This window comes from Vicugna pacos, chromosome 2, assembly GCF_048564905.1.
Source record: "Vicugna pacos chromosome 2, VicPac4, whole genome shotgun sequence".
Taxonomy (NCBI): domain Eukaryota; kingdom Metazoa; phylum Chordata; class Mammalia; order Artiodactyla; family Camelidae; genus Vicugna; species Vicugna pacos.
The window spans coordinates 18,714,987-18,742,848 of NC_132988.1; the positions used below are offsets into that span (position 1 = coordinate 18,714,987).

The window sequence follows — 27,862 nt, forward strand, 5'->3', positions numbered from 1 at the left end:
ACTTTCTTTTTTTCACTAAGATGCCGCCATCGAGTCATGTTTTACCTGAATCTAGAGCCTCTCTTCTTTAACCCGTAGAGATAATATAAACTTAGTTTTCTGTACGAGCGAGAAAGGAATGGACACCTGCCGACTTAAACTGGGGGTGGGTGAGGATCTTGGCATCTAACTATTGCTTATATGGACTCTAGTTAGTTTTCCTGTTTGCTTCTTTGTGTATTTTTAACCTGACTTGGCATCCCTGCCTTCAGAACTACCTGGTGCTTTCAATTTCAGAAATTCTAGGATACAATGTACCTTGTTTCTTGTTGATCTCTCCCTTGCTTTTATACATTTTTTCAAACTCCTCAGCTGTCATTTTAGTTGACTTTTGAGAGCCCATTTCCTAAACTATTTTTCAAAGCACTTGTAAATTATATTCGTCAAAATGGTATTTGCATAAGAATTAGTGGGTGGTTAGATATATTTTATGAACATAAAATGCACTAATTTCCAATAAATTGTTGATTATCTCTCACTACCTACCCCTGTCACAGTTTCCAGTGTCCAGGATATAGTGAATGCACAGTTTGTTGACTAACAAATGGATTTTACTACTGGATTCGAGCTGTAGTGTGATGGCATTTTAATACATTGTTTGAAAAGTTTGAGGGCAAAAGTAGTTTGTATGCGTTTATATACTTGTGTGTTTCTAGTGTCAAGAGAGATTTGAAAAAAAGGTATAAACCTAATCGGAATCTGCAGTTAGCATTTAAGGGATGGTGTGGGGATTGGAAAGTGAAAGCAAAAGGAAGCAAAATCACATTAACTATGAGTATTAGGTTGTTGGAAATGAAACAAAATCTTGTTAAAAGAGTGGGTGGTTACTAAACTTCAGACTTAGAAGTTAGAGTTAGAGGGCCCAAGATCTCATGTGACAGACCAAAAGTTCTTTTATTATCCTTATATTTACAAATATAAAAGTAATTCACTGCACTAGAGCATGTCCAAGACACTTGACCCATTTTAAATGACACGTAATTTATATCTCTGCCATCTCTTGATCTTTGGAATAGTTTCAGAGTCGGTTTCCTGCACAGTGTGAATTTGCTTTTGCCTTAACTGCAGATTATGCGGCTCAAATATAGGTGAAGGACCACTGAACATGGGGCTGAAGAGGTAAGCAGAGACTAGATCATGCAGGCCCTTGTCAACCTTGTTAAGGATCATGGATTTATTCTTACTACAATGAGAAGCTAATGGAAGGTTTTTTGAATTAACATTTTTGTCAATTTTGCCCCTAATCTGAGCTTAGACTGAAGGAAGACAGAAGTTGCTATGGCAAGCCTAGTTGGGAGGTCACTAATAATGATCCTGGGCAGTGGGTATTGTTGATTACCTAGGCTGCGTTCCTCCACCTCTCCTCCTTGCCGACAGAGACCACTTTGTATAGTAAAAACAGAAATGTCTGATGCTTCATTTCCAGCTTCCCTTTCAGTTAGTGCAGAGGCATGTGATCCAGAAACGGCCAATGGGAAATCTGATAGCTTCTGGAAAATATTTTCCCCCATAATTAAAAGAGGAGAAAGTCTTTTTGGACATTTATTGTATGAGAACATGATGCTTGCAGCTGCTGCAGACATCACAGCCTCAGCAGAGGATGACAGAGCAGAAAGGTCTGGACCCTTTTTTTTTTTTTAACTTTTAAGTTTTACATTGATACAAAAAGTCCACATATTGTAAATGAACAGCTCAATGAATTTTCACGAAGTAAACACACCTACACAATCAGCAACCAGTAAAAATCCAGAAACCCCTTTTATGCTTCCTTATAGTCCCCCAGCTAACTAACCATTATTCTAACTTCTCCCAGTATGGGCTGCTTTCACCTGGGTTTATTTATTTTTATGTTTGGTTTTTGGTTTTATTTTTTGATTTTTTACTTTATAGAGATGGCATCATATTTTGCACACACTGTTTGGTGTCTGGTTTCTTTTACTCACTGTGTTTGTGAGAGTCATCTATATATTTGGGTAGTTGTAAATCCTTCATTTTCACTGCTGTGGAATATTATCTTTTGTGAATATACTCAAACTGATTCATTTGACTGTTGGTGTGTGTTTGGATAATTTAGCTGATATAACTAGTGCTCCTGTGAACATTGTAGTACACACTGTTGAATATATGTATGCATTTCTATTGGGTATATACCTTTTTGATTTGTATTAGTTCTTTAAATAGTCAAGATAGGTGTCCTTTGCTACATATACGGATGCATAATATTTCCCAATCTGTGGCTTGTTTTTTTTCACTCACTTAAAAGCACCTTTTGATGAACGAAAATTCTTACTTCTAAGGTAGTTAATCAATATTTGTTAATTGGTGCTTTTTGTGTCTTGTTTGAGAAAATTTTATGTACTCCAAAGTTACAAAGATGTTTTGTTTTCTTCTGGAAGCTTTATTATTTTACCTTTGACATTTAGATCCAAATCTATCTATAGCTGATTTTTGTTTATGGTGAGAAGTGAAGAAATCAAGATTATTATTTTTCCCTCCAAATGGAAATCCAAATCATCCAGCATCATTGCTTGAAGGGACCATACTTTCCCTACTGCTCCAGTGTCATCTTTGACAAAAATCAGATGACTGTAAATGTGCGGATCTGTTCTGAACTCTAATCTGTTCCACTGGCCTGTTACTCTGTCTTTGCACTAACTCCACACTGTTTTAGTTATGACTGTGTTGACCTGATACGCAGTGACCTTGCCAATTAAACTGTCTTATTAGTTCTAGTAGTTAATAGATTATTCTTGGATTTTTAGATATGCAATCATATAATTTATAAATAGTGTTATTTTCTTTTCTTCCCTTCCAATCCTTGTTCATCCTTTCTCCTTCTTTCCTTTTTCCTTCTGTTCCTCTCCCCTCTGTTCTCTTCCATTTTCCTAACATTATTGCACTGCCTAAGACCTCCAGTACAGTATTAAATGTGGATAATCATCTTGTTTCTAATCTCATTAGGAAAGTTTTCAGCATTTCACCATTGTGTATAATGAGCACTGTAGGTAATTTGTTTGGAAGATGCTGTTTTTCATATTAAGGAAATTGCATTCTTTTCCTATTTGTAAGAGTTTTAAAGTCATAAATGGGTATTGAATTTGTCAGATGCCTTTTTTGTGACTAACAGGATGATTGTATGATTTTTCTCCCCTTTTTCTATTAATAAAGTCAGTTACACTGATTAATTTTTAAATGATAATCCAACTTTGCACACCTGGAATACACTCCACTTGGCTTGATTTGATTTGCTGATATTTTGCTCTAGATTTTTTTCATTTGTGTTCAGGAGAAAGATTGGTCTGTAATAGTTCTTTCTTATAATATCTAAGTATTGGAACCAAAGTTATGCTAGCCCCTAAAAACAGACATATGGATCAATGGAACAGAATAGAGAGCTCAGAAATAAACCCACAGACCTATGGTCAAGTAATCTTTGACAAAGGAGGCAAGAATATACAATGGAGAAAAAACAATCTCTTCATCAAGTGGTATTGGGAAAACTGGACAGCAGTATGTAAATCAGTGAAGATAGAATACCCCCTCACACCATACACAAAATGGTTTAAAGCTCAAAATGGTTTAAAGACTTAAATATAAAACAAGACACGATTAACCTCCTAGAAGAAAACAGGCAAAACATTGTCTCACATACATCTCAGCAATGTTCTCCTAGGGCAGTCTACCCAAGCAATAGAAATAAAAGCAAAAATAAACAAATGGGACCTAATTAAACTTATGAGCTTTTGCACAGCAAAGGAAACCATAAGCAAAACAAAATGACAACCTACAGAATTGGAGAAAATATTTTCAAATGATGCGACTTACAGTGGCTTAATTTCCAGAATATATAAACAGCTCATACAACTTAATAACAAAAGAACAAACAACCCAATCCAAAAATGGGCAGAAGACCTAAACAAGCAATTCTCCAATGAAGACATACAAATGGCCAATAGGCATATGAAAAAATGCTCAATATCACTAATTATCAGAGAAATACAAATCAAAACTACAGTGAGATATCACCTCACACCAGTCAGAATGACCATTATTCAAAAGTCTATGAATAATAAATGCTGGAGAGGGTGTGGTGGGAATGTAGTTTGGTGCAGCCATTGTGGAAAACAATATGGAGATTCCTCAAAAGACTGAAAATAGACTTACCATATGATCCTGGGTATATATCCAGAGGGAATCTAATTCAAAAAGGTAATGCACCCCAATGTTCATAGCAGCACTATATACAATAGCCAAGACATGGAAGCAACCTGAATATCCATCAACAGATGACTGGATAAAGAAGCTGTGGCATATTTATACCATGGACTACTACTCAGCCATAAGAAAGAATAAAATAATACCATTTGCAGCAACATGGTGGACCTAGAGATCATCATTCTAAGCGAAGTAAGCGAGAAAGAGAAAGACAAATAGCATATGATATCATTTATATGTGAAATCTTAAAGGGGGGGAGGGAAGGACACTATGAACTCATCTACAAAACAGAAACAGACTTGCAGACATACTAAACAATCTTATGGTTATCAGGGAAAGGGGACGGGAAGGAATAAATTTGGGAGTTTGAGATTTGCAAATGTTCGCCACTATATATAAAAATAGTTTTAAAAAACCAGTTTCTTCTGTAGAGCACAGGGAACTGTATTTATTATCTTGTAATAACCTTCAGTGAAAAAAATATGAAAACAAATATATGTATTATTATGCATGACTAGGACACTGTGCTGTACATGAGAAATTGATACATTGTAACTAACTACTTCAATAAAAAACAAAACAAAACAAAGTTATGCTAGCCTCATAAAAATATTTTAGAAATGTCTTCCCTTTTCTACTATCTAAGCATTTGTGCAGAATTTATATCATTTCATCTTTAAACATTTGGAAGAATTGACTGGTGATGCTATCTGGACCTGGAGTTTTATGGTAGGTTTTAAATTATGAGGCAGTTTCCTTAATAGATATTGTTCTATTCAGATTTTCTATTTCTTTTTGTTAGCTTTGATAAATTGTATTTTTCAAGGAACTTGTCCTTTTTGTCTTCTGATATATATATAATCTGTTGAGTCAATCTGTTAAATTCTTAATCGCAGATATTTTGTTTTCAGCTCTACCAGTTCCATTTTAAAAATATATTCCAATTCTCAGATGAAATTATCATTTCATTTATTCATATTTCCCTCTTATTTCTTAACTGGGTTAATAATAGTAGTTTTTGATTGATTGCAAGACTGAACTCTAGATCTGTGCTGTTCAATAGATTATCCACTAGCTGCATGTGGCATTTGGCTGATCTTAATTGTCATGTGGTGTAAGTGTAAAATCCTGAATTTCAGAAATTTGGTAGAAAGAAAGAATGTAAAATAGCTCATTAACTTTTTATATTGCTCATGTGTTGAAGTGCTTTCTGGTTATAATAAATATAAAATTAATTTGACCTATTTCTTCAAAGTTTTTAAAAAGTAGCTTTTAGAAATGTGAAACTTCATACATGGCTCACATTTGTTACCCACAGTATCTTTCAATAGGACAGTGCTGCTCTCAATGCTGTTTTCTTTCTCTAGAGAGAATTTGCTTGTTCCTGAACTAGGCAGACAGACCGAGAAGCTGTACTCCTCTCAGTCTCTGAGTTGAGTTGATTTGAGGCTGTGTTGCAGCTTTGATAAGGTTCCACCTGCCTCTGTTCCTTAATACTGCCATGTCATAGCCACTCAGGGCTGTCGTTTGGGTAGCCTCATGTGCTCACTGGACAAGTTCTACATTTTAGGACTTGTTTCCTCAGCCCTGAGAGATTGCCAGAAACTCTACTCTTCTTCTAAGAGACCCCTCACTTATCCCTTCATCCTCCCATTCCAGACAACTTCACAACATGGCAAATATTTTGAGCAGAAAATAGGCTGTGTGCTTAAAGTTCTTCAAGCCTCTGTATCTTTTCTAAAAGACCACTCATAATGGTTCTACATGTTTCTCTGACTTCAAGAAGCAGCTGTCTATCCAGGCAAAACCATGATTCTTAGCATCTTACCCCATCCTGGAGTCAACAAATGCCCCCGTGGTTAAAGTGGGTTCCAAAGACAAGTAACCTCTTTGAGGTTCTCTCCTCCCCAGAACCCTAGCGTCCTCTAGTCCTCTTTGTTTTGGCAGCTCTCTAATTACTCTAAAATGATGATTAAAAAATTTTACCTGTTGTTATTCTTAGAAGGAACACTGTCTGCCTCAGACTACTTTAAAAGAAATATATTTAAAGTCCAGAACTCTTTGGATGGCTTTTATCATGGAATCTTTCTGTCTTGCCTTGCCTTCTGTAGATAACCTTGTCTTTTCTTAGTACCTTTAGAAGTTACCTCTTAAAAAGGAGATACAAAATCTTGAATCATCAGCACATAGCCACTTAAGGTTTCTGAAGTCATGGGTCTGGATACAGTGGTTTAGGACAGTTGTGTAGATCAAACTCTATATTGTGAGACCAGTTTTAGGTCAAAACTGTGAGGAATGCAACATTTAAGTAATGGATAGAGGAGTTTCCAGAGAGAGACAAAAAAAGGGATGAGAAACGTAGAGGAATATCTGAAGAAGGTGAAGTCACAGAGACCACGGGAAGAGAACATTTCAATGAAGAGGTTGCATCAAATTATGTAGAAAGAATAGGAAGGTTTGAAGTGAAAAGCATCTTGTGGATTTAGCAATAGTGAAATTTATACTACCTTGTAACCTTAGAGCATTCCTATGAGGAAAGTATAAAAATTATATGGGAATAAAACTTTCCTAATTTTACTTTTGATCTACAAAAATGACAGTTTTCTATGATTCAGCCAATAGATGGAGAAGTGAAGGTTTAGCAAGGAGAAATAATTTGCTTAAACTCAAGAACAGAAGTGAAATTCAGATCTTGGTCTTCTTTGTCTGATGTTCTTTCCTAAATTTATTATCTGTTGCTGTCATTTCTTGATTATTCATTACTTAGACTTTTATTCCTCTTTTTACAATAGGACTATAGCATGATTTTATTCTGTATGTGTGTATTTATATTTACTGTTTTTTGTCTTCAAAGGACATAATTGTTCTTTTCCAGTTTTATTGAGAAATAATTGACATACATCACTGTATAAGTTTAAGGTGTACAGCATGATGGTTTGATTTACTTATGTTGTGAAATGATTACCACAGTAGATTTGGTTAACATCCATCATCTCATGTAGATACAATAAAAAAGAAAAAAAGTTCTCTTTGTGATGAGAGCTCTTAGGATCTACTCTCTTAACAACTTTCCTGTATATCATACATCAGTGTTAGCTGTGGTCGTCATGCTATCCATTATATCCCTAGTACTTACTTATCTTACCTGGTTTTCTTTTTAATGGTAGTTAAGTCTAGTTAACTTGGTTGGTAGTACTAGTTGTTGTTGTCATCTAAAGATTTTCTGCAATTTCTTCTTAACATTTCTTTACCATTTCGGCCTTAGATTAAATTGTTGTTTTTAATTGCCATTGACTTCAAATTTATTCAGAATTCTTCATGTAGATTAGTAGAACACTCTGTCTGTAGGTTTTATCTCTTGTTACGCCTCTTTTTAAATAGGTAACTATTAAACTGTACAATCTTAACTCTCCAGGAACTCTTTCTGGAGTAAACTTCTCTATATAAAAACTTTTTCAGACTTACAAGTCCAGAATTAATGTCTTGACCCTCTGTAGCAGGGTGACTGATTTCAACCACAAAGTGACCTTCTGAGGTGGTCACTTTCTTCACTAGGGCAAAAGAGCTTGCTTTCCATGGTGAGCTCTTTGAGTTGGATCCTGTCTTTCTTATTCAGCTGCCTTTGTGGTATCCTTACTTTTAGCACATTTGGAACTTCTGAAGTTTCTTTTGGATCATATTAAACTTTCTTTCTCTACAAGTAGGTCACCATTGCTGTTAACTGATTCTGTTCCTTCCTGAGTGAAAGGATGCTTAAAATGCTAGAATCGTCTGTTTCATGTGCTAACAGTTCTCATATTGAGATTCTGTAAGATTTCATGGTTAATGAAAGAGTAGCAGGTAGTTAGAGTGGAGAATATAGAGCAACTATCGCAAAGCCACTATCAATACTTTTCCTTCTTCCATTTATTTTCCAGGGATATGTGATTAGCAATAGGAAAGGACATGTAAACAGCTTTGTATTTAATATCCGACATGATTTTTATTAGCACATGACTTCTGTATTTTTTTAAATGTAAACTTTATTTATGGTGGAGAGAATACTTTAAATCAAAGCATCTGTGGAGGATACCCTTAAATAAATCATAGCTGGAGTAGAGGGTAGTGACTTAGAGTTTGCTAACAGGAAGCAGAACATCGTGGAGCCAGGCTGAGAGATACCTTCATAGAGAAACTCTAATGGGTTGTATTTACATTCAGTTTTCACTGTTAGTGGCTGATACCAAGGAAGAAATACTGAGGGAAAGGTGGCAGCTCCTACTCAGAAATGACTTGGTAGGCTTTGGGCTGGCATGGTGCTGATGCTGTGGTCCATCACATGGCTTCTCCACTGGATGAAATACCTCCTATGTAGGTTGCCCCTAAAACATGTATTTTACAAGTAACTAATTAAATTGACTGAACAAGACCATGGTCAAGTAATGAAATGAAGTGCAATGGAATATTGAAGGCATATTTATTTCAAATGAACATTAAGAATTGTCTCAGCTTCTTATATCTGGGTTAGTTATAAACACTTGTAAAGCTCTAGACATTTTTTAATGCAGAATTTTCACCAGTCTTATATAAAATTTTCAATATTGATTATTTATCTGCTACTCTTGTGTTTTCTATTGCTGTGTAAGAAAGTTAGCACAAACTTAGTGGCCTAATACAATGCATACATATTATCCCACAGTTTCAGTGAGTCAGGAGTCTAGGCATAGCTTAGCTGCATCCTCTGTTCAGGATCTTACAGGGCTGCAATCAAGCGGTTGTCCAGGGTTGCAGTCTCATCACAGACTCAACTGGGGAAGGATCCACTGCCAAGCGCACTCAGGTAGATATATTTTTAAGCACATAATTTCAAGTATCCTATTTAGCTCAGCATTAAAATGAGTCTTAACTTTATTCATCTTTAAATTTATCTGTCTTTACTGAATTACCAGTTATTATCTGTCACTTACAAATTCTCTTTCTATCTTTAATAAACTGTGTCATATATTTTGTGTAGAAAACTGTATTTAAGCTACAATATTATATAAAACTTTAAGAGCCTTAAAATTTTGAATATAAGTAAACCATCATCAAGCATATCATTAAGTGAAATCCAGAATCCAGAAATAAACTATCAAAGAACTGTTCTGAGAGAGAGTTGATTTGGCAAGTGGGGGTCATGGTGACTTTGACAAGATTGGTTTCAGTGGTGGGGACAAAATTCAATTTGGAGTGGCTTAGAGATAACTAGCAGGTGAAGAAAATTTTTTTAACTTTTAAAGGAGTTTTGTTGTGAAAAAAAAACAGAATTGGGGCAGTATGTGGAGGAGGACATAGGATTACAAAAGGGTTTTGTTTTTAATTTTTAAGATAACAAATATGGCATGTTTGTATGCTGATAACAGTGATCCAATGGAGAAGAGAAAATGATTTGTAGAGAAAATTATGGTCGAGCAGAGTCTTTGGCTGGGAAAGAAAGGATGGGATCTGTTGATGTTGAGCAAGTGGGAGAACTAGCCTCACAAAGGTTCAGGGGCAGTTTAACTACAGTATAACAGCTGATGGGAAGATGGTAGTTTTAGTTGTTTTTTTTTTTTTCCTAATTGCTTTTATTTTCTTAGTGAAATCAGATATCAGCCCAGAGAGAGAAGATTAGAGCAGGTGTTAGGATTTGAGGAGAAGCTCAGAAATAGCTATCCCAGACACAGGGAAAGCAAATTTTCTAAGGGAATATAGTAAGCATTTTACATGGCACTACATGTATGCTTGAATAAATACGCTTGTGTTGAAGTGAGAACCAACCAGTCAGCATGTTATTTTTTTCCGGTAGGCATTGAATAGGAAGGGAGTTGGGTTTAACCAGGATTGTTTTTTTCCTCAGGAAAATAATGAAACAGTGAGAGAGGAACATTGCATTTCTGTACATGAAAGGATGGATTATCATAATGAATTATGGTGTATTAAGGAGGTAAAGTGGGAACTGAAGATACTGAGTGGGTTAATGAACAGTAAAAAAGTGGATGAAATCCATAGTTCAGCTGTTTGGTTAGGATTGATGCTATGACAGTGGGGTCCCTAGAGAAAGCTGGTGACTTTAGGAGGCGGTAGAGATGGGTATGCTTGAAGTCAGGATTTCAGCGATCTTGCAGCTACTGCTCATCATCAGATATAGAACATGACTGTGGGGGGCGGGGGTTGGCTGAAGCGGAGCAGAGGTAAAAATTGTTGGTAGTGAAGAAGTTGAAGAACGGAGAATCCGAATCATTAAAGGATCGTCTCTATGGATGTTGAAGTCACCAAGAAGGAGGATTCTATTAGTGGAGGAATGGAATACAGTCAATGGGATGTTAAAATCAGGTACTGAAACTTTCTGAAAACTTTTCTTTTTTTGAGTCCTCCAACCACCACCAAACTAAAAATAGATTTTTTTAATAAGATAAATTCATGTTTATTGAGAAAAGCATAGATAATAATACATAAGCAATAAAATAAGAATGATCCATATTCTCACTGTTATAGATATTTCCTATTTTTATTTTGGTGAATATCCTTTCAGACTTCTCTATCCATACAAAAACACTTTATACACACACACACACACACACACACACACATACGTATGTGTATATATATATATGTAAAATATATAGAAGATGATGCAACACATGTTCCTTGGTACTTTGCTTTTTAAAACTAACAAGAGATAGCTGCAAATAACTGCAAATATATGTAGAGACATGTCATTTTGAATTACCATAGAGTATATTCCAGGGTATAGATGGACCATAATTAATCACTGCTTTACTATCGCTGCCTAACAAATCACACTAAAACTTAGTGATATTTATCAGTAGCAGTCACTTACCACCCTCATGGTTTCTGTTCAGGAATTTGGAAAGAGCATGGCTGGGCATTTCTGCCTTGAAGTCTTTACCCAGTTGCATTTGTATGTCGGTTAGGCTGATGGGGACTGGAGGATCCACTTCTTTTTTTTTTTTATTTTATTTATTTTATTTATTTTTTATTTGTTATTGAGTTATAGTCAGTTTACAGTGTGTCATTTTCTGTTGTATAGCACCACTCTTCAGTCATACATGAATATACATATATTCATTTTCATATTCCTTTTCCCCGTGAGCTACTACAAGATACTGAATATATTTCCCTGTGCTATACAGTATAAACTTCTTTATCTGTTTTATATATACCAGTCAATATTTGCAAATCTCAAACTCCCAGTTTATCCCTTCCCACCCTTCTCCCTCCTGGCAACCACAAGTCTGTATTCTATGTCTGTGAGTCTGTTTCTGTTTTATACATAAGTTCATTTGGCTTTTTTTTTTAAGATTCCACATATGAGTGATATATGGTATTTTTCTTTCTCTTTCTGGCTTACTTCACTTAGAATGACATTCTTCAGGGTCATCTATGTTGCTGCAAATGGCATTATTTTATATTTTTATGGCTGAGTAGTATTCCATTGTATAAATATACCACAACTTCTTTTTTTTAAACATTTTTTATTGATTTATAATCATTTTACAATGTTGTGTCAAATTCCAGTGTTCAGCACAATTTTTCAGTCATTCATGGACATATACACACTCATTGTCACATTTTTTTCTCTGTGATTTATCATAACATTTTGTGTATATTTCCCTGTGCTATACAGTGTAATCTTGTTTATCTATTCTACAATTTTGAAATCCCAGTCTATCCCTTCCCACCCTCCACCCCCCTGGTAACCACAAGTCTCTATTCTCTGTCCATGAGTCTATTTCTGTCCTGTATTTATGCTTTCTTTTTGTTTGTTTGTTTGTGTTTTTGTTTTAAGATTCCACATAATGAACGATCTCATATGGTATTTTTCTTTCTCTTTCTGGCTTACTTCACTTAGAATGACATTCTCTAGGAGCATCCATGTTGCTGCAAATGGCATTATGTTGTCGGTTTTTATGGCTGAGTAATATTCCATTGTATAAATATACCACATCTTCTTTATCCAGTCACCTGTTGATGGACATTTAGGCTGTTTCCATGACTTGGCTATTGTAAATAGTGCTGCTATGAACATTGGGGTGTAGGTATCTTTTTGAAGTAGGGTTTCTAATACTCTTGTAGGTTTGTTGTTGTGATTATTAACTTATATAGCTATTTAATTATTAAGAATTTACTTTTGGGTGTGATATAAAGTTAATGTCTAAATTTTTATTTAATCAACCAGTGTTGTAGTGCTGTTTTTAGATCAATCCATCAGTTCTTCACTGTAGATGTTAGTTTTCTACTCAATATCTGTTATCCATTACCTTCTCCTGAAGAAACTCTAGTTTTATTCATCTCCCTACCCTCCAGAAAGTGGCCAAGTGCTGCCACCCATCCCCAGCCCCAGGGATTGAGTCCTAATTGAGCCAACCAATCATGTTGGACCCACTTCTCTGTTGGTTGACTTAGGCATGGATATTTAATAAGAGCTTCTGGGAGGAATGCTTGTTCTTAAAAAGGGGATTGAAGAGGGGAACAGTACTTGATTTCTGCCTCTGGAAGACAGCTGCAGCCATCTGGTGACTATAAGGGAAGCTAAGCTTGGGGACAGTGCTAACCCACCCACATTGGAGGAATAAAAGAATAGTAGGACCTGGGTCCTAGACAGCATTCCTTGGCTTGTGGTTGCATTATTCAACTTTGCTTCCATCATCCCATCTCCTTTTCTGTTTCTCCTGCCATTCTCTTTTGATGACCATAGTGATTACATTGGGCTCACCCATGTAATCCGGGATAATCTTCCATTCCCCACATCTTTAACTTAATCACATAAGCAGAGACCCTTTACCATGTAAGTTAACATATTCAAGACATCTGTGGAAGGATGTGGACATTTCTGGGGGTCCATTATTCTGCCTACCACATCTACTTTTATTGCGAATCATTGAATGTCAGAGCTGAAAGGGACATTGGATGAAAACTTGTCCCATCCCTTCCCTTTATACATGAAGAAACTGAATGAAACCAGAGGTTGTTTATCTACACTTTTTTATGGTTTGAAACAAGGCCTTATGTATGTTTTGTATGCTTAACTATACTTGCAATAATACTTTGAGCACTTTAAGTACTCAGTTACTATTGCCTGAATGATTAAAAGGTTATCGATAGAAACCAGATATATCTAGCCTCTGACTCACTTATTTTAAGTTAGTGCTAGTGGTGTTTATAACAAGCCACTGACTGAAAATACAATGAGGGCTAGAGATTCACCTGAAAAAATTTCTTTTTAATTGAAGTATAGTTGATTTACAGTGCTGTTATAGTTTCTGATATATAGCATAGTGATTCAGTTATATGTGTGTGTGTGTATGTGTGTGTGTGTGTATATATATATATATATACATATTTCATTATAGGTGGTTATGAGAAATTGAATATAATTCCCTGTGCTATTGTTTATCTATTTTATATACAGTAGTTTGTGAGATTCATTTATTATTATATTTTGTAATTAAAAGGAGAAAATTATTCCATCTTAAAAATAGCTACCTTTTAAAGATTCCAATTCTCTGTCTCTTGGCCATCTCTACTTTTGTCTAACCACCCTCCTTATTTATAAAAAATGAAAGGAAAGAAACAGTAAAATAGAAAGGAAAGAAAGAAAGAAAGAAAAAGAAGAACGAAAGAAGAAAAGAAGAAAAAGGAAGGAAAGAAGGGAGGGGAGAAAAAGAAGATAACAGTGGTGTTCATTTAATTGTTTTTCTAGAGTAACTCATGGAATCCAATTTAGATTCTTTGACACTCATTGCCCTTGGGCTGGGTTGATAGATAAACCTGTATTTTCTGTGGTGCAAACCTTTCATGTGTTCAGTAATTCAGGTAATTTAAAAATCACTATTTGTTTTTTAAAAACTATTTTGTAACTTTAGGAAAAATTTTGGAAATTTAGGTTTTTTTTTGACTTACAATTTTCCTTCCCTTGTTGAGGAAAGATATTTGGACTCTTGGTTAAAATAAAATGAAAATTTAAAAAAAATTATGTGGCATTTTTTATTGAAAAACTTTAAAAATGTAGATTGTAGGTTTAGATAGTCATTCAGACTAGATAAATCACTATTTTTCAAGAAAGAAAACTTTGTCTGATGTTTGTGTAATGACTGATTTTCTTTTGTTAGTATTCTTACAGTTTATATAGAATGTGATTTATTGTTATGTGAGTTTGGATATTTTAGGCATGATCCTTGAAATAAAATATATCAGAAGTATTATATGTTCTAAGCATGTAGAGTCTTTTCTTGTATCAGCATGGTCTTCCGTTGGGGCTATACATTTACACATGTCCGAATCTAAACTTGTATGTTACATAAGTTTCTGTAAAGTCTAAGATTGCAAATAATTCTCTTTTTGTCTACTAAGATGGTACATGTAAAGTACTTATTAACAACTGTAAAAATGGACCATGGGAAAAGTGCCCAGTAACTAGTAATGTTTATTATGTTGTCATGCTCTGAGTGAGCAAAATGGTACTTATAAGCCAACTTTAGAGTACATTCATTGTAAGAACTTATATTCATTGGGTGAAAACATAATCTGACTTTTCTTTTCTTGGCAGCAACTTGAATTGGTGGAGCCAAGTGGCTGGATTCACGTTCCCTTAACTGATAATCACAAGAAGCCAACTCGCACATTCATGATACAGATTGCTGTTTTAGCCAATCACCAAAACGGAAGAGACACCCACATGAGACAAATTAAAATATACACACCAGTGGAAGAGAGCTCCATTGGTAAATTTCCTAGATGTACAACTATTGACTTCATGATGTATCGCTCGATAAGGTGACCTTGGAACAGAACAAAAGTCATTAAACATCTTTATCTTGTCAGTAAATATTAAATCTGATATCTTTATTGAAATAAACATCAATTATTTTGCAATTTTGTATGCATTGAAAAGTATTTTATTGTAACTTTAATAAATTCTGGGTCATACTGTCTTTATTTTCTTTAACATATAATAAAGCTCACATATTTTATATTACCAAAAATGAATTTGAGCCAATCATTAAGTTTTTTCTTATACCAAAAGAAAACCAGTTGAACTGAAAATTTTAAAGATGTACACAATTTTTTACTAACCGGATAATTATTTCATATAGTGATCATGTATTAGAGTAATGATTTACCTCATGTTTGAGAACAAAACTATGTTTTGTCAAGATATTACCTTTAATAGGCAAAAATTATTACCATCATTTTTTAACCAGAGGAATCTTCTTTTAATATTGGGCCTTTTAAAAAACTGTGTGAACATAAGCTTAGCATTAGGTGTCTGATGAGAACCATTCTGATTTGGGGAATATAATTAATTGTGTCATAATTACTTCCATGAAATATTTTTAGTGCTTGGTTTGTCTTTATCCTGATACTATGTCAGAGATTGCCTATATAATCTACTGTTTATCCTAATTCTAATACTGCTTATAGAGTAGTTTCAAATTTGTGTCTGACACTGAAGCATTCCCTGAGGGATAATGTATCTCATGAAAATTTTAAAAATATATAAAATTGTTCTTTACATATAACAGTATTTTAAAGGCACTTAAACGAGTTTTCTTTCCATGGTTTAACATGAGTAGGTTTGATTCTGAATACCTCACCCCCCACCCCCTCCTGCATATCTGTACTTTTGGGGAGGATGATTATTTTAGCCACAGAACTTCCTCATACTGGCTCTTGTTTGGGAAAGATTCCTTAGAGGTTCTTGCATTACTGGGTAGACTGAAGTCTTAAATTAGCAAAGTTTAAAAAAGAATTATGTGTTTGGTTTATTCTGGCAGAGTATTAATACATGGATACTATTTTAAAAATGAAGATTTTATTTTTCACTCAGCAGTATCTCAGCTCTTCTTTTTATGAGTTCCACAAAGAGTCTGTCATTTTCATTTCATTGTCTTTAAAGTACGAAGCGTGGTAGGTGGCTATATGATCACCAAAACGTCTGTAACCAAAACTCATCTGAGATCAGCAGATTACTCCTGAGTACAGATGTGGGCTGCTGGAAAGAGAAGAAGAGAGGATTGAAGGAAAACACATGGACAGGAATTAAAAGAAAAGGAGAGAACCAAGGAAATAAGAAGAGCAATATATACTTGGCACTGTATTCGATGTTCTGTGTTAGTCTGATAAGGAAAACATTCATGTAAATAACAGGGTCTTAGTCTAAGAGACAGAGAAATCTAATAAAAAGTACAGGAGATTTTATTAGTAATAATGTTACTACTTGCTAACTGCTTTTTAAAAATTTGCTTACAAGAAAAAAGGAGGAGAACTAATTATCATTTACATGATCCAGTCTGCTATTTCCTACTACTAATGGTTTGCGAAGAAACTCCTAAAATTAGGAGGGATTAAGAAGAATGTTGAGAACATCAGTATGTTTTCTACTTCTATTCCCTTTCCCTATTTTTCATAAACCAGCCGGCATGGGAAATTTGGTAGCTGAATTTCCCACTAAGGCATGGGAAATTTGGTACCCGAGGATTATGGGGGTGATGCTTCCCCTTATCTTAAGAATTATTTGAAGTACAGATAGACCATGTGCTACATTAGCAAAGCAGCATTATCTGAAGCAGTTTCATTTCTCTCTTTCAAAAGTGCAAATTATATAGTCAATAAAGGATTTGTATCTACAATATATAAAGAACTTCCATTTAACTGGAAGAAGACAAACAATCCAATTAAAGTGATCCAAAGATTTATTCAAGTCACTTCACAAGAGAAGACATATGATTGGCAAAAAAGCTTATGAAAAGATGCTTAACATTACCGGATGTTAATGAAAGGCAAATTAAAATCACAATGAGATACCATTTCACAGCCACTAGAATGACTATGATTAAAAAGACAGTTGCAAGTGTTAGCAAAGATATGGAGGGACCGGACCTCGCCTCAAACTGCTGATGAGGATGTAATTAATGTATAACCACTTTGGAAAACAGTTTGATAATCTTAAGAAGTTAAACACACACTATTATGTGACCCAGCCATTCGACTTACAGGTATTTCGCCAAGAGAAAAGAAAGCATATATCCATACAAAGTCTTGCACATGAATGTTGATAGCAGCTTTATTTGTAGTACCTAAAAATTGGAAACAACTCAGTGTTGATCAGCAGGAGAATATACAAGCAGATTGTGGTCAATCCTAATAATAGAATACTACTCAGGAATAAAAATAAATGTATGTTTAATTAATACATGCAACACATGAATAAATTTCCAAAATAACTATGCTGTTAGAAAGTAGCCATACAGAAAAAGAGGATATAATGTATGATTCTGTTATTTTTTTTTTAATTCTAGAAAATACAAACTTATCAAGTGATAGAAAGCGTATCAGTGGTTGCATAGGACGGGGAGTAGAGAGAAATGAGAAGGGGTGAATTTTGGTGGAGGTGGTGATGAGAGAAATGTTCATTATCCTGACTGTGGTACTGGTTTCACAGCTATATACATATGCCAGAATTTACCAAATTATACATTTGAAATATGTGCAGTTAATTGCATGTCAATCATACCTCAGTAAAGCTGATTTAAGAAGTAGCTTATTCTCCCTGTTTCACGTAGGAATCATCCAAAAATGCTAGATTTTATGTAGTTATATTTCTTACTGTATAGATCTGAGAATAAAAAATTAACATTGAAAAGCCATTTTAACAGTTAAAACAGTGACAGCAAATTCACTGATTCATCAGTACATGTTTTTGCTGATCAAACTGTGCAGTTGTAAGATAGAAATTTTTAAATTTCACATGTAATTGAAGTATTAGACACTTTGATAATCAGTTTATTACCTGAGGAAATCTTGTCACAAGAAACTCTATATAAAACTGGAAAATAAAATACAGGAGTTCTTTGAAGACTAAGAAATACTCAGCTCTAAAAAGACTAATGGATATTGAATGTTGAATTAGATGTAATAAGGAAACCAAGTTAAACTGATGCAGACCTTGCTTTCCAGTTTTTATAGTCTACTAGGGGAAATCATAGATCTCTGATAACCAAATCAGATATTAGAGTGGTGAGCTCTCTAAGAGGTGGGTGGAAGTGCAGAGTACAGAGAGTTGACTTCCTGTTCAGGAAGCTGGAGGTGAAACTGAAGAAGATACTGTGGAGGAGGGGGAATTTTGGAAAGAAAGACTATTTGTGATATCAGCTAGTTATTCACTTTTCAGGCATATTCTTGAATTCAAACTATCATTGTTTTTCTATGAATAACAACAATTAATTTGAAACAGATGATTTGTGTGTTAGGAATCCAGTGATGTTTTGTACATTTGCCCTCATTTGAAAAGTTCCAACAATTAAAACACAGACCAATCTTGGAAACTAATTTTAAACACCATGCCTTCTGTTTTTTTAGCCATTATGACTACGGGTTTCGTATAGATTATACACTACAGTATAAATTTTTATGAGGTTAAAATTTTATGAATCAGATACAAATATGTTTTCTAGTGTCTTAGAAAATTTTACTGCTCTAAATTCCTAATAGTGTTGGCCTGTTGTATGTCATTTTTAATTGAATTCTTGGCTATTAGCTTATTTCATCAATTACCTTTTTAAAATGATAAAATTTGTAAAATATGTTAAAGCATTAGGGGAAGCAGTACTTTGTAGTTGTGGTTGTTTGGAGATGATTTTGCTTTGTGGCTCTTTTAAACTAAGATTCTCTTCTTTTGCCCACATTGCCCTGGCTTTCCCCCCGTCCGCTGTGACTCCCTAGGGTATGGTGTTTGGAAGTGTTTGCTGCACTAGGCTATTTACCAGCCATCCACAAGGACGCTGTCTGTGCTTTATAACCTGCCATTTAGTTGGGCCTGCTTCTGTGCAATGGTGTCTAGAAAGCATTAGAGAGAGGAAGACAACAACGAAAAAAGCCTCAGGGATTAGCTTATTAATTATCCATAATAATGAATTATCCTATTAACAAAACAAATCTTAAGGCTAATTAATTAGAACTGCCTCCACTCTAAGAAAGTATCTATAATCCATGATAATTTTATATAAAAAGTTAAAGTTGTTTTTTAGTAATATAACCAGTCTGTTTTTCAGTTTTATGTGAAAGTACCCTCCCCTTTTCCCATGGTTAATCCTACCACCCTTGTTTGTCTTCTCTTGTCCTTTCTGGTTAATAGAACCAATTTACTATTTTGCCAACATAAGCAAAATTAATTATTTTTAATTACTTACTTACACCAATTTAGAAGTAGTCTACCTGTTTATGAAATCTTCTTCTGAGTGAATTATTATTTCAGGAAATGGTATTTTACATCATGTATAATTGAAGCTCTAGTATTTACCATCTCAACTGTTTTAATTACTGTATTTATGGCTGTAAACTTTCCACTGCTGCAGTTCAGTGATCACCGTAAGATGTTTTTCCACAATGCATTTGCTTTTCTGATGTTGAGAGCAAATTACGATTCTCTCCCTGTGGTCCTAGAAATACCTCCCCCAACTGTTTTTATAGACTTTATTCTGGGACTTGCTCTCCTCTTTACCCTGGCATTCATCTATAGCTGGAGATCCAGATTTTAACAGATCATTTCCTGTTTTACTACAGCAGTATCAAAATACTGATCACTTACCAAGAAGCAAAGTATCCAGAAGACTGAAGCAGAGAGTTCAGCCAACTGTTTGTTTTTCAACTGTTAAAATTTATAAGAATCACATGTTTAATGGATATGGAGATAAAATGAACCTAGAGGGTAGTGTAGGTAAAAGGAGGCTAACAAGCCATCCAGTGATTAAGTTATAACACACTCAGGTGTCTTCCAAAGACAAAGAAAAGTTTTACTTTTTATTTTAAAACAGTGCTTATTTTTAAAGGTAGCATTCAGTAATAATAGGAGATTCAAGGATCCTATTCTTCAGAAGTTTTCTTTCATCTCTTCCCATCATCTGGGCTGTTTGGAACAAAATTCATCATTTCTTTCTTGAAAATTTCAACTGCTAGACTGGTATTCAGGTGTCACTTTGACTCTTCCACTTCATCTTTCCATACTCAGTACCTCCAACCCCACGTTAATGATCACTTTCAGTTTCACCCCATTCACGTCATTCTAGACCAATTTCAGGGAGCTCCCAGCTGAACCATTGGTCTTTAGTTTAGGCTGAAATAAAATGATCCAAACAGTATTCCGTGTGGCTTTCTGTAAATATTGATACTAATTCCACATTACCTGTGTAAATTTACCTTTATAAATAAGTCCTCTGGCATTCCTTCAAGAGCATACATCTTCCCTACCTTTTTATAATCTTTTTTTTTTTCGTTATTCTCAGTCTTTTTCACTCTAGCCAAGCAAACATGCTTGCCTGTTTTATGCACACAAGTCCCTCATTCTTATTTTCACTCTTTTGTATGTAACATCTAATGGCCTTTAATCTAGTCACTACTCTGTCAGTTGATGTCACTTTTCTGGGCAGAAACTAGCTCAAAGTCACTCCCTTGAATGCCTTCACTTAACTGATTTTAATCTGATATGTTTTTGTTCATTCTTTTATTCTAAAGCCCCTCAGTGTTTATGTAATCTGCCAGTACTGTACTCACATATGAATGTGATATTGTATATATTGTATATTGAAAACAAGGAGCCAGTCTTATTTATCTTCCATATTTGTATTATAATTCTCAGCATCTAGTAGGCATGCAGTAGATATAACACTTTGCACTGACATAATTCCAAACCTTTTATCTTATCTTCACAAAAACTACTGTGTCAGGATTATATTTAGTTATGAATAACAGAAATCCCTACCACAGTGACTTAAATAAATCTTGAGTGTTAGCTGATTTGGGCTTTTCTAATAATGAATCCCTAAGACTCATGTCACAGATGGTTGCATTGAATGGGTCAGGAAGCTCCCTAGAAGGTACGGAACTGAGCCATACAGTCTCAATTATTCCCATATTAACAAATCAAATGTTTACCTCCTCAGGGATGGAGTAAAGGGGTGGAGAGAGGCTCAGAGAATAGGAACTGAATTTCCTCTTAGTTGGGATATCAGGAGTGGGGAAGAAGTCTTCCTAAATTGACACTCTGGTTCCAGAGCAATGTGCAGATTTAAGTAGAGAGAGATGAAATGGAAGGGCATTTTAGGCATGAAAATCTACAAATCTGTGGAGGAATGAGGAGGTGACATTCAGACGACAGCAAGCAGGGAGTTAACTTCAGTAACAAGCAGCATCAGGAAGTTACAAGACAGAAGAAAGGTAGGGTGGGATGGGGTGCAAGTTATCTTATCCTGTTACATATAGGGTAACTAATTTTATACCCCTACCCTTATATACTTCTTGCATTTAATGCTGTATTAAAACTTTGGAGGAAGAAAGATGCAATATGGATGGCCTAACACCCACCACCATTAGAAGCTATGAAGACGACTATGGAGTTAAAAACTACTTTTTGAAACCCATTTTATATAAGTCACAATATTTAATTAATATTTGTTTTATATAATTAAGATTGGGCCTTGGAGAAGGCTATAGTTGGGTGGAAATCTGTGCTTTTCCAAAGGACATTCCTCAGAGGACAATGCTCGTGGAATCACAGAAACATGCTCCCAATTTGAGTTTGTTGTTCCAGGTTCCCTCCTTCCATTCCAGAGATTAAGATAACAAAGAGAATTCTTAGAAAAATCCATTTGTAAACAAGAACATCAGAAATCGTACACAGCTCCAAATAAGGCTCTCAAGGGGCCATTACAAAAATATTTGCATTCTTGGAATATGGCATGTTGTGTGTTTAAACAAAATCATCATTAGTAGAAATACAACTTGATTCCTATGAGTCCATTTTGTGCTTATCTTACATCTAATTATTTTTGGATTCAAAATAAGAATGACTTCTTTTAGAAATGAAGAAGTCTTTAAAACGATATTAATCATACTATAATCCCTTTTAAAGATATATTAACTTAAGCATGAAATATACTAGTGATATGCAGAAAAAATATAAGTGCAATTTCTTGTTTTAAAGAATAGAAACCATTTTGCATATGCACTTTGTGTAGCTAGTGAGTATAATAAGAAATATTATTTTAATAGAGTGGCCTTGTGTGTGAAAATTTCTATTGTTCCCAAGATAAAAGGAAGTAATCAGTAGCACAGGAATTTATGAGCACCTGAATCCTATCTGTGTAATCTTTGACTGATTTTTATCAGCCTTTTTCCTTTTTAATTGTGTGTGTGTGTGTGTGTGTGTGTGTGTGTGTGGCATACTGTCTATACAGTGAAGTGCACCAAACACTAGCTCAATGAATTAGCTCAAGGTCGACACCCATGTACATTGCCAGAGATTAGGATATCTCCTTGGAAGCCCTCTTCGTGTCCTGTCTCAACCACTATTCCCTTCCTCCTCCTCAAGATTAAATCTACCTCAAGTCAAATGGTGTAGCTAAGTTTCACCTATGTTTAATGTAATATTCATTTTATACATATGTATATACAAGTGTACAATATGTTTTGTGTTGGTTTTCTTTTGTTCAGCATGATTTTTGTAATATATATGAGTGTTACTATAGCATCTTACTGTTCATCTCTACGGCTGTATACATAGTATTCTATTGTAAGAATATACCAAAATTTATTTATTCATTCTACTGTTGTTGGTTATTGAAATAGTTGAAGCTATTACAAATAATACTATTATGAAACTCTGGTACCTGTCTTCCGACTCATATTGTGTGTGCATTTCCATTAGACATGTATATAGGAGCCAAATACTTCGCCCAAAGTGTGTACATATGCTCATTGCTTGTAGATAATGCCTGGTCATTTTCCAGTGTATGTACCCATTCTCATCTCAGCAGCAGGGTTCCTGTTGCTCCATGCACCAGTCTTTAGTATTGTTAGTCTTTTAAATTTTAGCCACTTGGGTAAGTGTAGTGTTATCTTACTGCAGTTTTAATTTTCTGTTCCCTAATAACTAATAAGGTCAAGCCACTTTTCGTATGTTTGTTATCAATTTGGATAGCCTCTTTTGTGAAGTACTCTAGTCTTTTGTTCATTTTTAAAATTTGCCTTTATTTCCCTTACTGATTTTTAAAAGAGCTTCACATATTCTGGTTATAAATGCTTTGACGGTTATAAATATTGTAACTATCTTCTACTCTATGGTTTGCCTTTTCCTTCTCTTAAAGGTGGAATCTCTTAATAAACAGAAATTCCTACTTTTAATGTAAACCAATTTATTAACCTTTTCCATGATGTTTAGTATATTTTTGTGCACGATCCAACCTGAGCATTGTGAAGATATTCTTTTATATTACCTTCTAAAAGCTACATTTGCTTTGTTGTGCAGATTTAGATCTTCAATTCACCTTAGGTGATAGGAGCTGAATTTCAATTTTTCCTTCCTTATATGGATATACAGCTAACCCAGCACCATTCCCTGAAGATGCTCTCTCCCCACAGCTCTACAATGCCACCTTCATTTCAAATCAAGTATCCACATGTGTGTGGTGTGTTTTTGAGCTCTCTGCTCTATCCAATATGTCTGTTCTTGCATCAGAACTGTACTGTCTTTATTACTATTGATTTGTAATACATTCTGATATCACGTAGATCAAGTGCTTCCAGCTTGTTCTTTCTTAACAGTGTCTCAATTGTTCTTGGCGTTTTTCATTTTTATATACATTTTATATTCAGCGTATCAGATTATGTGTGTGCAAGCGTGGACACACACACAAACTGGATAGAACTTTTATTGGGATTGCTTTGAATCTATAGATCAATTTTGTAACTGACACTTTTACAATATTATCTTCCAAGTTACAGAAGACTCCATATATTTGAGTCTTTAATTTCTTTCAATAATGTTTTATAGTTTTCTAGGGAGACATCTTGTACATCTTTTATAGATTTATTGCAAGGAATTTGATAATTTTTGGTGCTATTATAAATGAAACCTTAAAAAAATTTTTTTGGTAAATTGAAATAAAACTGATTTTTGTATCTTGACTTTATATCCAGCAACTTTCTAACTTACCTCCTAATTAGAATTTTCTGTAGATTCTTTTGGATTTTTTTTTGCATTTCTAAATGATGGCCATTTTATTTCTTCTTTTCCTTTTCTTATGCCTTTTATTTATTTTCTTTCCTTATTGTACTAGCTACATCCTCCTGCAATGTATTGGATACAAGCTTGAGATGTTAGATAGAAAATATTGAGAACAGTCATTCTTTTTTTGTTTCTGATTCCAATGGGAAAGCTTTCAAGATTTCACCACTTTGTATGATGTTTGTTTGCTTATTAAAGCTTAAAGCTTTATTAAAGAAACCTTTAATAAAGTTAATTCTAGACCCTTGTACTTCTACTTTACCAGAAATTTTTGTTTTTAAATCATGAATGTATGTTAAGTGTATAAAATGCTTTTCTTGTACCTGTTGAAATAACCATAAGATTTTTTCCCCTTTATTTTGTAGTATGTTGAATTATGTTGGATTCTTTTTGAATGTTAAATCAACCCATCTTTCCTGGAATAAATCCAACTTCAATATGAGCATTATCCTTTTTTGTGAATCACTGTATTTGCTAAAAATTAGTTTAGGACTTCTTCATCATGAGTGAGAAGGACCTGTGATATTCCTTTTTTGTACTGTCCTTGTCATGTTTTGTTATTGGAATTATTTTGGCTTCATATAATGAATGGGAAAGCTTTTTAAAATTTTTTCTATTTTCTGGAAGAGTTTGTGTGAGATTAGAATAATTCCTTAGGTGATTTATAAAATTCACGGTGAGGATGTAATTATAAATTTGATTTCTAATTCTAAATAGATGGAGAAATATTCAGACATTTTTACTTTCTCTTGTATAGGTTTTGGTAATTTGTATCTTCCTGGAAGTTTATCCTTTTCGTCTACATTTTCAAGTTACTTGTCATAAAGTTGTTCATTATCATTTTATGGTCTTTATAACATCTGTGGGATCTGTAGTGTTAGATCCCTCATCATTCCTGAATTTGGTTATTTATGATGTCTCATTTTTCCTTTTTGTCAGCCTCAGCAGAAACTTACCAATTCTATTACTTTTTCTAAGAACCAACTTTTGGTTCTGTTCAGGCTCTCTATCACGCATATTTGTCCTATTTTATTAATTTGTGCCCCTTATTATTTTCTTTGGGCTTAATTAATTTGCCTGTCTTTCTTTCTGAGGTGTATTAATTAGATTAGATTAATGATTTGCAGCATTCCTCTTTTCCAAAATATGCACTTGCTGTAAGTTTCCCTCTAAGAACAGCTCTGGTTGATTTGATATCGTTTAATTCATAATTATCCATTGTCAAATATTAGAATATTTTCTAATTCCTGTAAGAATGTTTCTCTTTGACCCATGACTTATTCGGAATTATATTTCTTTCTTTTGTTTTTTTTAGAAATCATATTTACTTATTTATTTATTTTTAGGGGGAGGTGAATTAGGTTTATTTATTTACTTATTTATTTTAATAGAGGTACTAGGGATTGAAACCCAGGACCTCATGCATGCTAAGCATGCTCTCTGCCATTGATCTATACCCTCTCCCATTAGAATTACATTTCCTAATTTTCTGTCCAAATACATGGGTATTTTCAAAGTATTCTTTTATCATTGATTTCAAGCACATTTACTCTGTGGAAGAACATTTTTGAAATTTGTTGAAACTTGCTTTAATAGCTCAGCATATGCTCAGTTTTCATTAATGTTTCATACAAATCATATTTATTCTGTAGTTTTGGGGTACAGTGCTCCATATATGTCAATTAGGTCAGGTTTATTGTGTTATCCAACATATATTGTACTGATTATTTTGTCTGCTTATTCTATCCATTAATAAGAAAGTTGTATGAAAATCTTCCATATGATTGTGGATTTGTCAGCTTTTTCTAATAATTCTGTCAAATTTCTCTTTATGTATTTTGAGGCTATATTATTAAGCACATACATACTTGGAATTATATCTTTTTGATTAATTAAATCATTTATTATGAAGTGTACTTCTTTGCCTCTAGTAATGTTTTTTGCCGTAAAATCTGCTTTGTCAGATTTAATAAGGGTGCGCTAGTTTTCTTTTGATTAGTATTTGAATGTTTTATCTTTTTCCATTCTTCTACTTCACACCATTTCATATCCTTATATTTGTTATGTTTTCGGTAATTATAATTGTTTTGTTTTTTTTCACCATTCAGTTTGATTCTCTGCAAGGAAGAAATCTATATGTCTTATTTGGAAGATACTGCCTCCCAAACTAATGCAAGTAAACATTTAGGAGAGAGATGAGCAAAAACTTTAGAAAGATGGTCTTGGGGCATATTTTGGAAGGCTTTTTAATGTCAAGTCAAAAGTTTGGCCTGTATCTTCTTTCAGGGAAATATTGATGGATTTTTGAACAGACAGATGAATGATATGTGTTTTAAGAAGATTAAATCAGTAAGAATCAACTGGAGCAGGAAGCACTGGAAGCAATAAAGACAGGTTCTGAAACCTTTGAAATAATGTAGCATCTAGAACAATAGTACTTGATACATGGTAAGCTTGCAGTCAAATATTTGATGACTTAGTGATAAACTCAGGTGTGATGTGATGAGGGGCCAGATGGGAATGTGGCAGTAGAAGTTGCAAGAAATGACTGGAAATATAAAATAGACAAGATTCATTGTTTATATATGGCTAGGCAGAAAGTTTAAGTTTAGGTTAAGGATAATCAACACATATTGGTACCATGCTGTGATGTTTATATGGGTGTCTCTCTTGTGGGGGCCTCAGGAGAATAAATTAGGTTAGGAGACAATAGTGAATATATTGATCATTAATTTATAAAGCATCACAAATAGTTAGAATAGAAACACATTTAAAGTATAACACTTTTCTTCACCACCACCTCTACCAACTTTCAAACTACCCTATTAACTTTGATGTATACACCCACACCCTCCAGATCCTCTACAGGTAGCTTCTTACTCTGCATCAACGTTTTGGCAGATACTTTTGAGGAAAGAGCCTCAATTTACACATTTGAGGTCATTTTTCCCTGCAGTAGCTATTAAATGCAACTTTATATTATTACATGGTTTCAAAGTAATTCAGTGGCAAATAATTCAGTGTTTTATATTTCTGGGTTTGCCTTGATCTTTCCTCAAAATGCAGTTATTAATCTTTCCCTTAGTAGCTGCTCACTCATTTTTCATTTTTCTGTATGTTAAGGAATGCAGAATTTGTAGTAGTTGGCAAAATGTGGGGGAATTTTAGACTAATTGGTTATGATAATTCTTTTAGTCATAATTAGTAGACTCTTATCATGTCTGTTGTGTTAATTTCTTAGGTTTTAATCTGCTGGGCTTTTTGGCTACTGAATCCGCCTATAGTATATGCATATGGATTGTTTTCTCTTGTTTTGAGATCTTGGATTGTGAGCTCGTCTTCAGCAGGGCTTTATCTAAAAAGCTCCTGTGCTGGCTGCGTTAAGAAGGTTATTCCAGGACAGTTTGGGATTTACTTTTGTGTGCCTAGGGGATCCCTAGTTTAGGACTCAGTTCTCTGTAATTTCTTGACGTGTGGCTTGCTAGATGACATGTGATGTAAATTCAGTCCTCTGGATAGTGCAG

At 34.3% G+C, this 27,862-nt stretch overlaps 1 protein-coding gene across 2 annotated transcripts in view; it reads left to right on the top strand.

Annotated features, from left to right (window-relative positions):
• The window catches only part of ANAPC10 (anaphase promoting complex subunit 10), a 55,613-nt gene extending 40,352 nt beyond the window's left edge, over positions 1–15,261 (top strand). For both annotated transcript variants that reach the window (XM_006209919.4, XM_072976384.1), the window contains exon 5: positions 14,826–15,261. In XM_006209919.4, coding sequence (XP_006209981.1) covers positions 14,826–15,056 — 231 coding nt within the window. In that variant the 3' untranslated portion in view covers positions 15,057–15,261. The remainder of the gene's footprint in view (positions 1–14,825) is intronic.
• Positions 15,262–27,862: the final 12,601 nt, after the last annotated feature.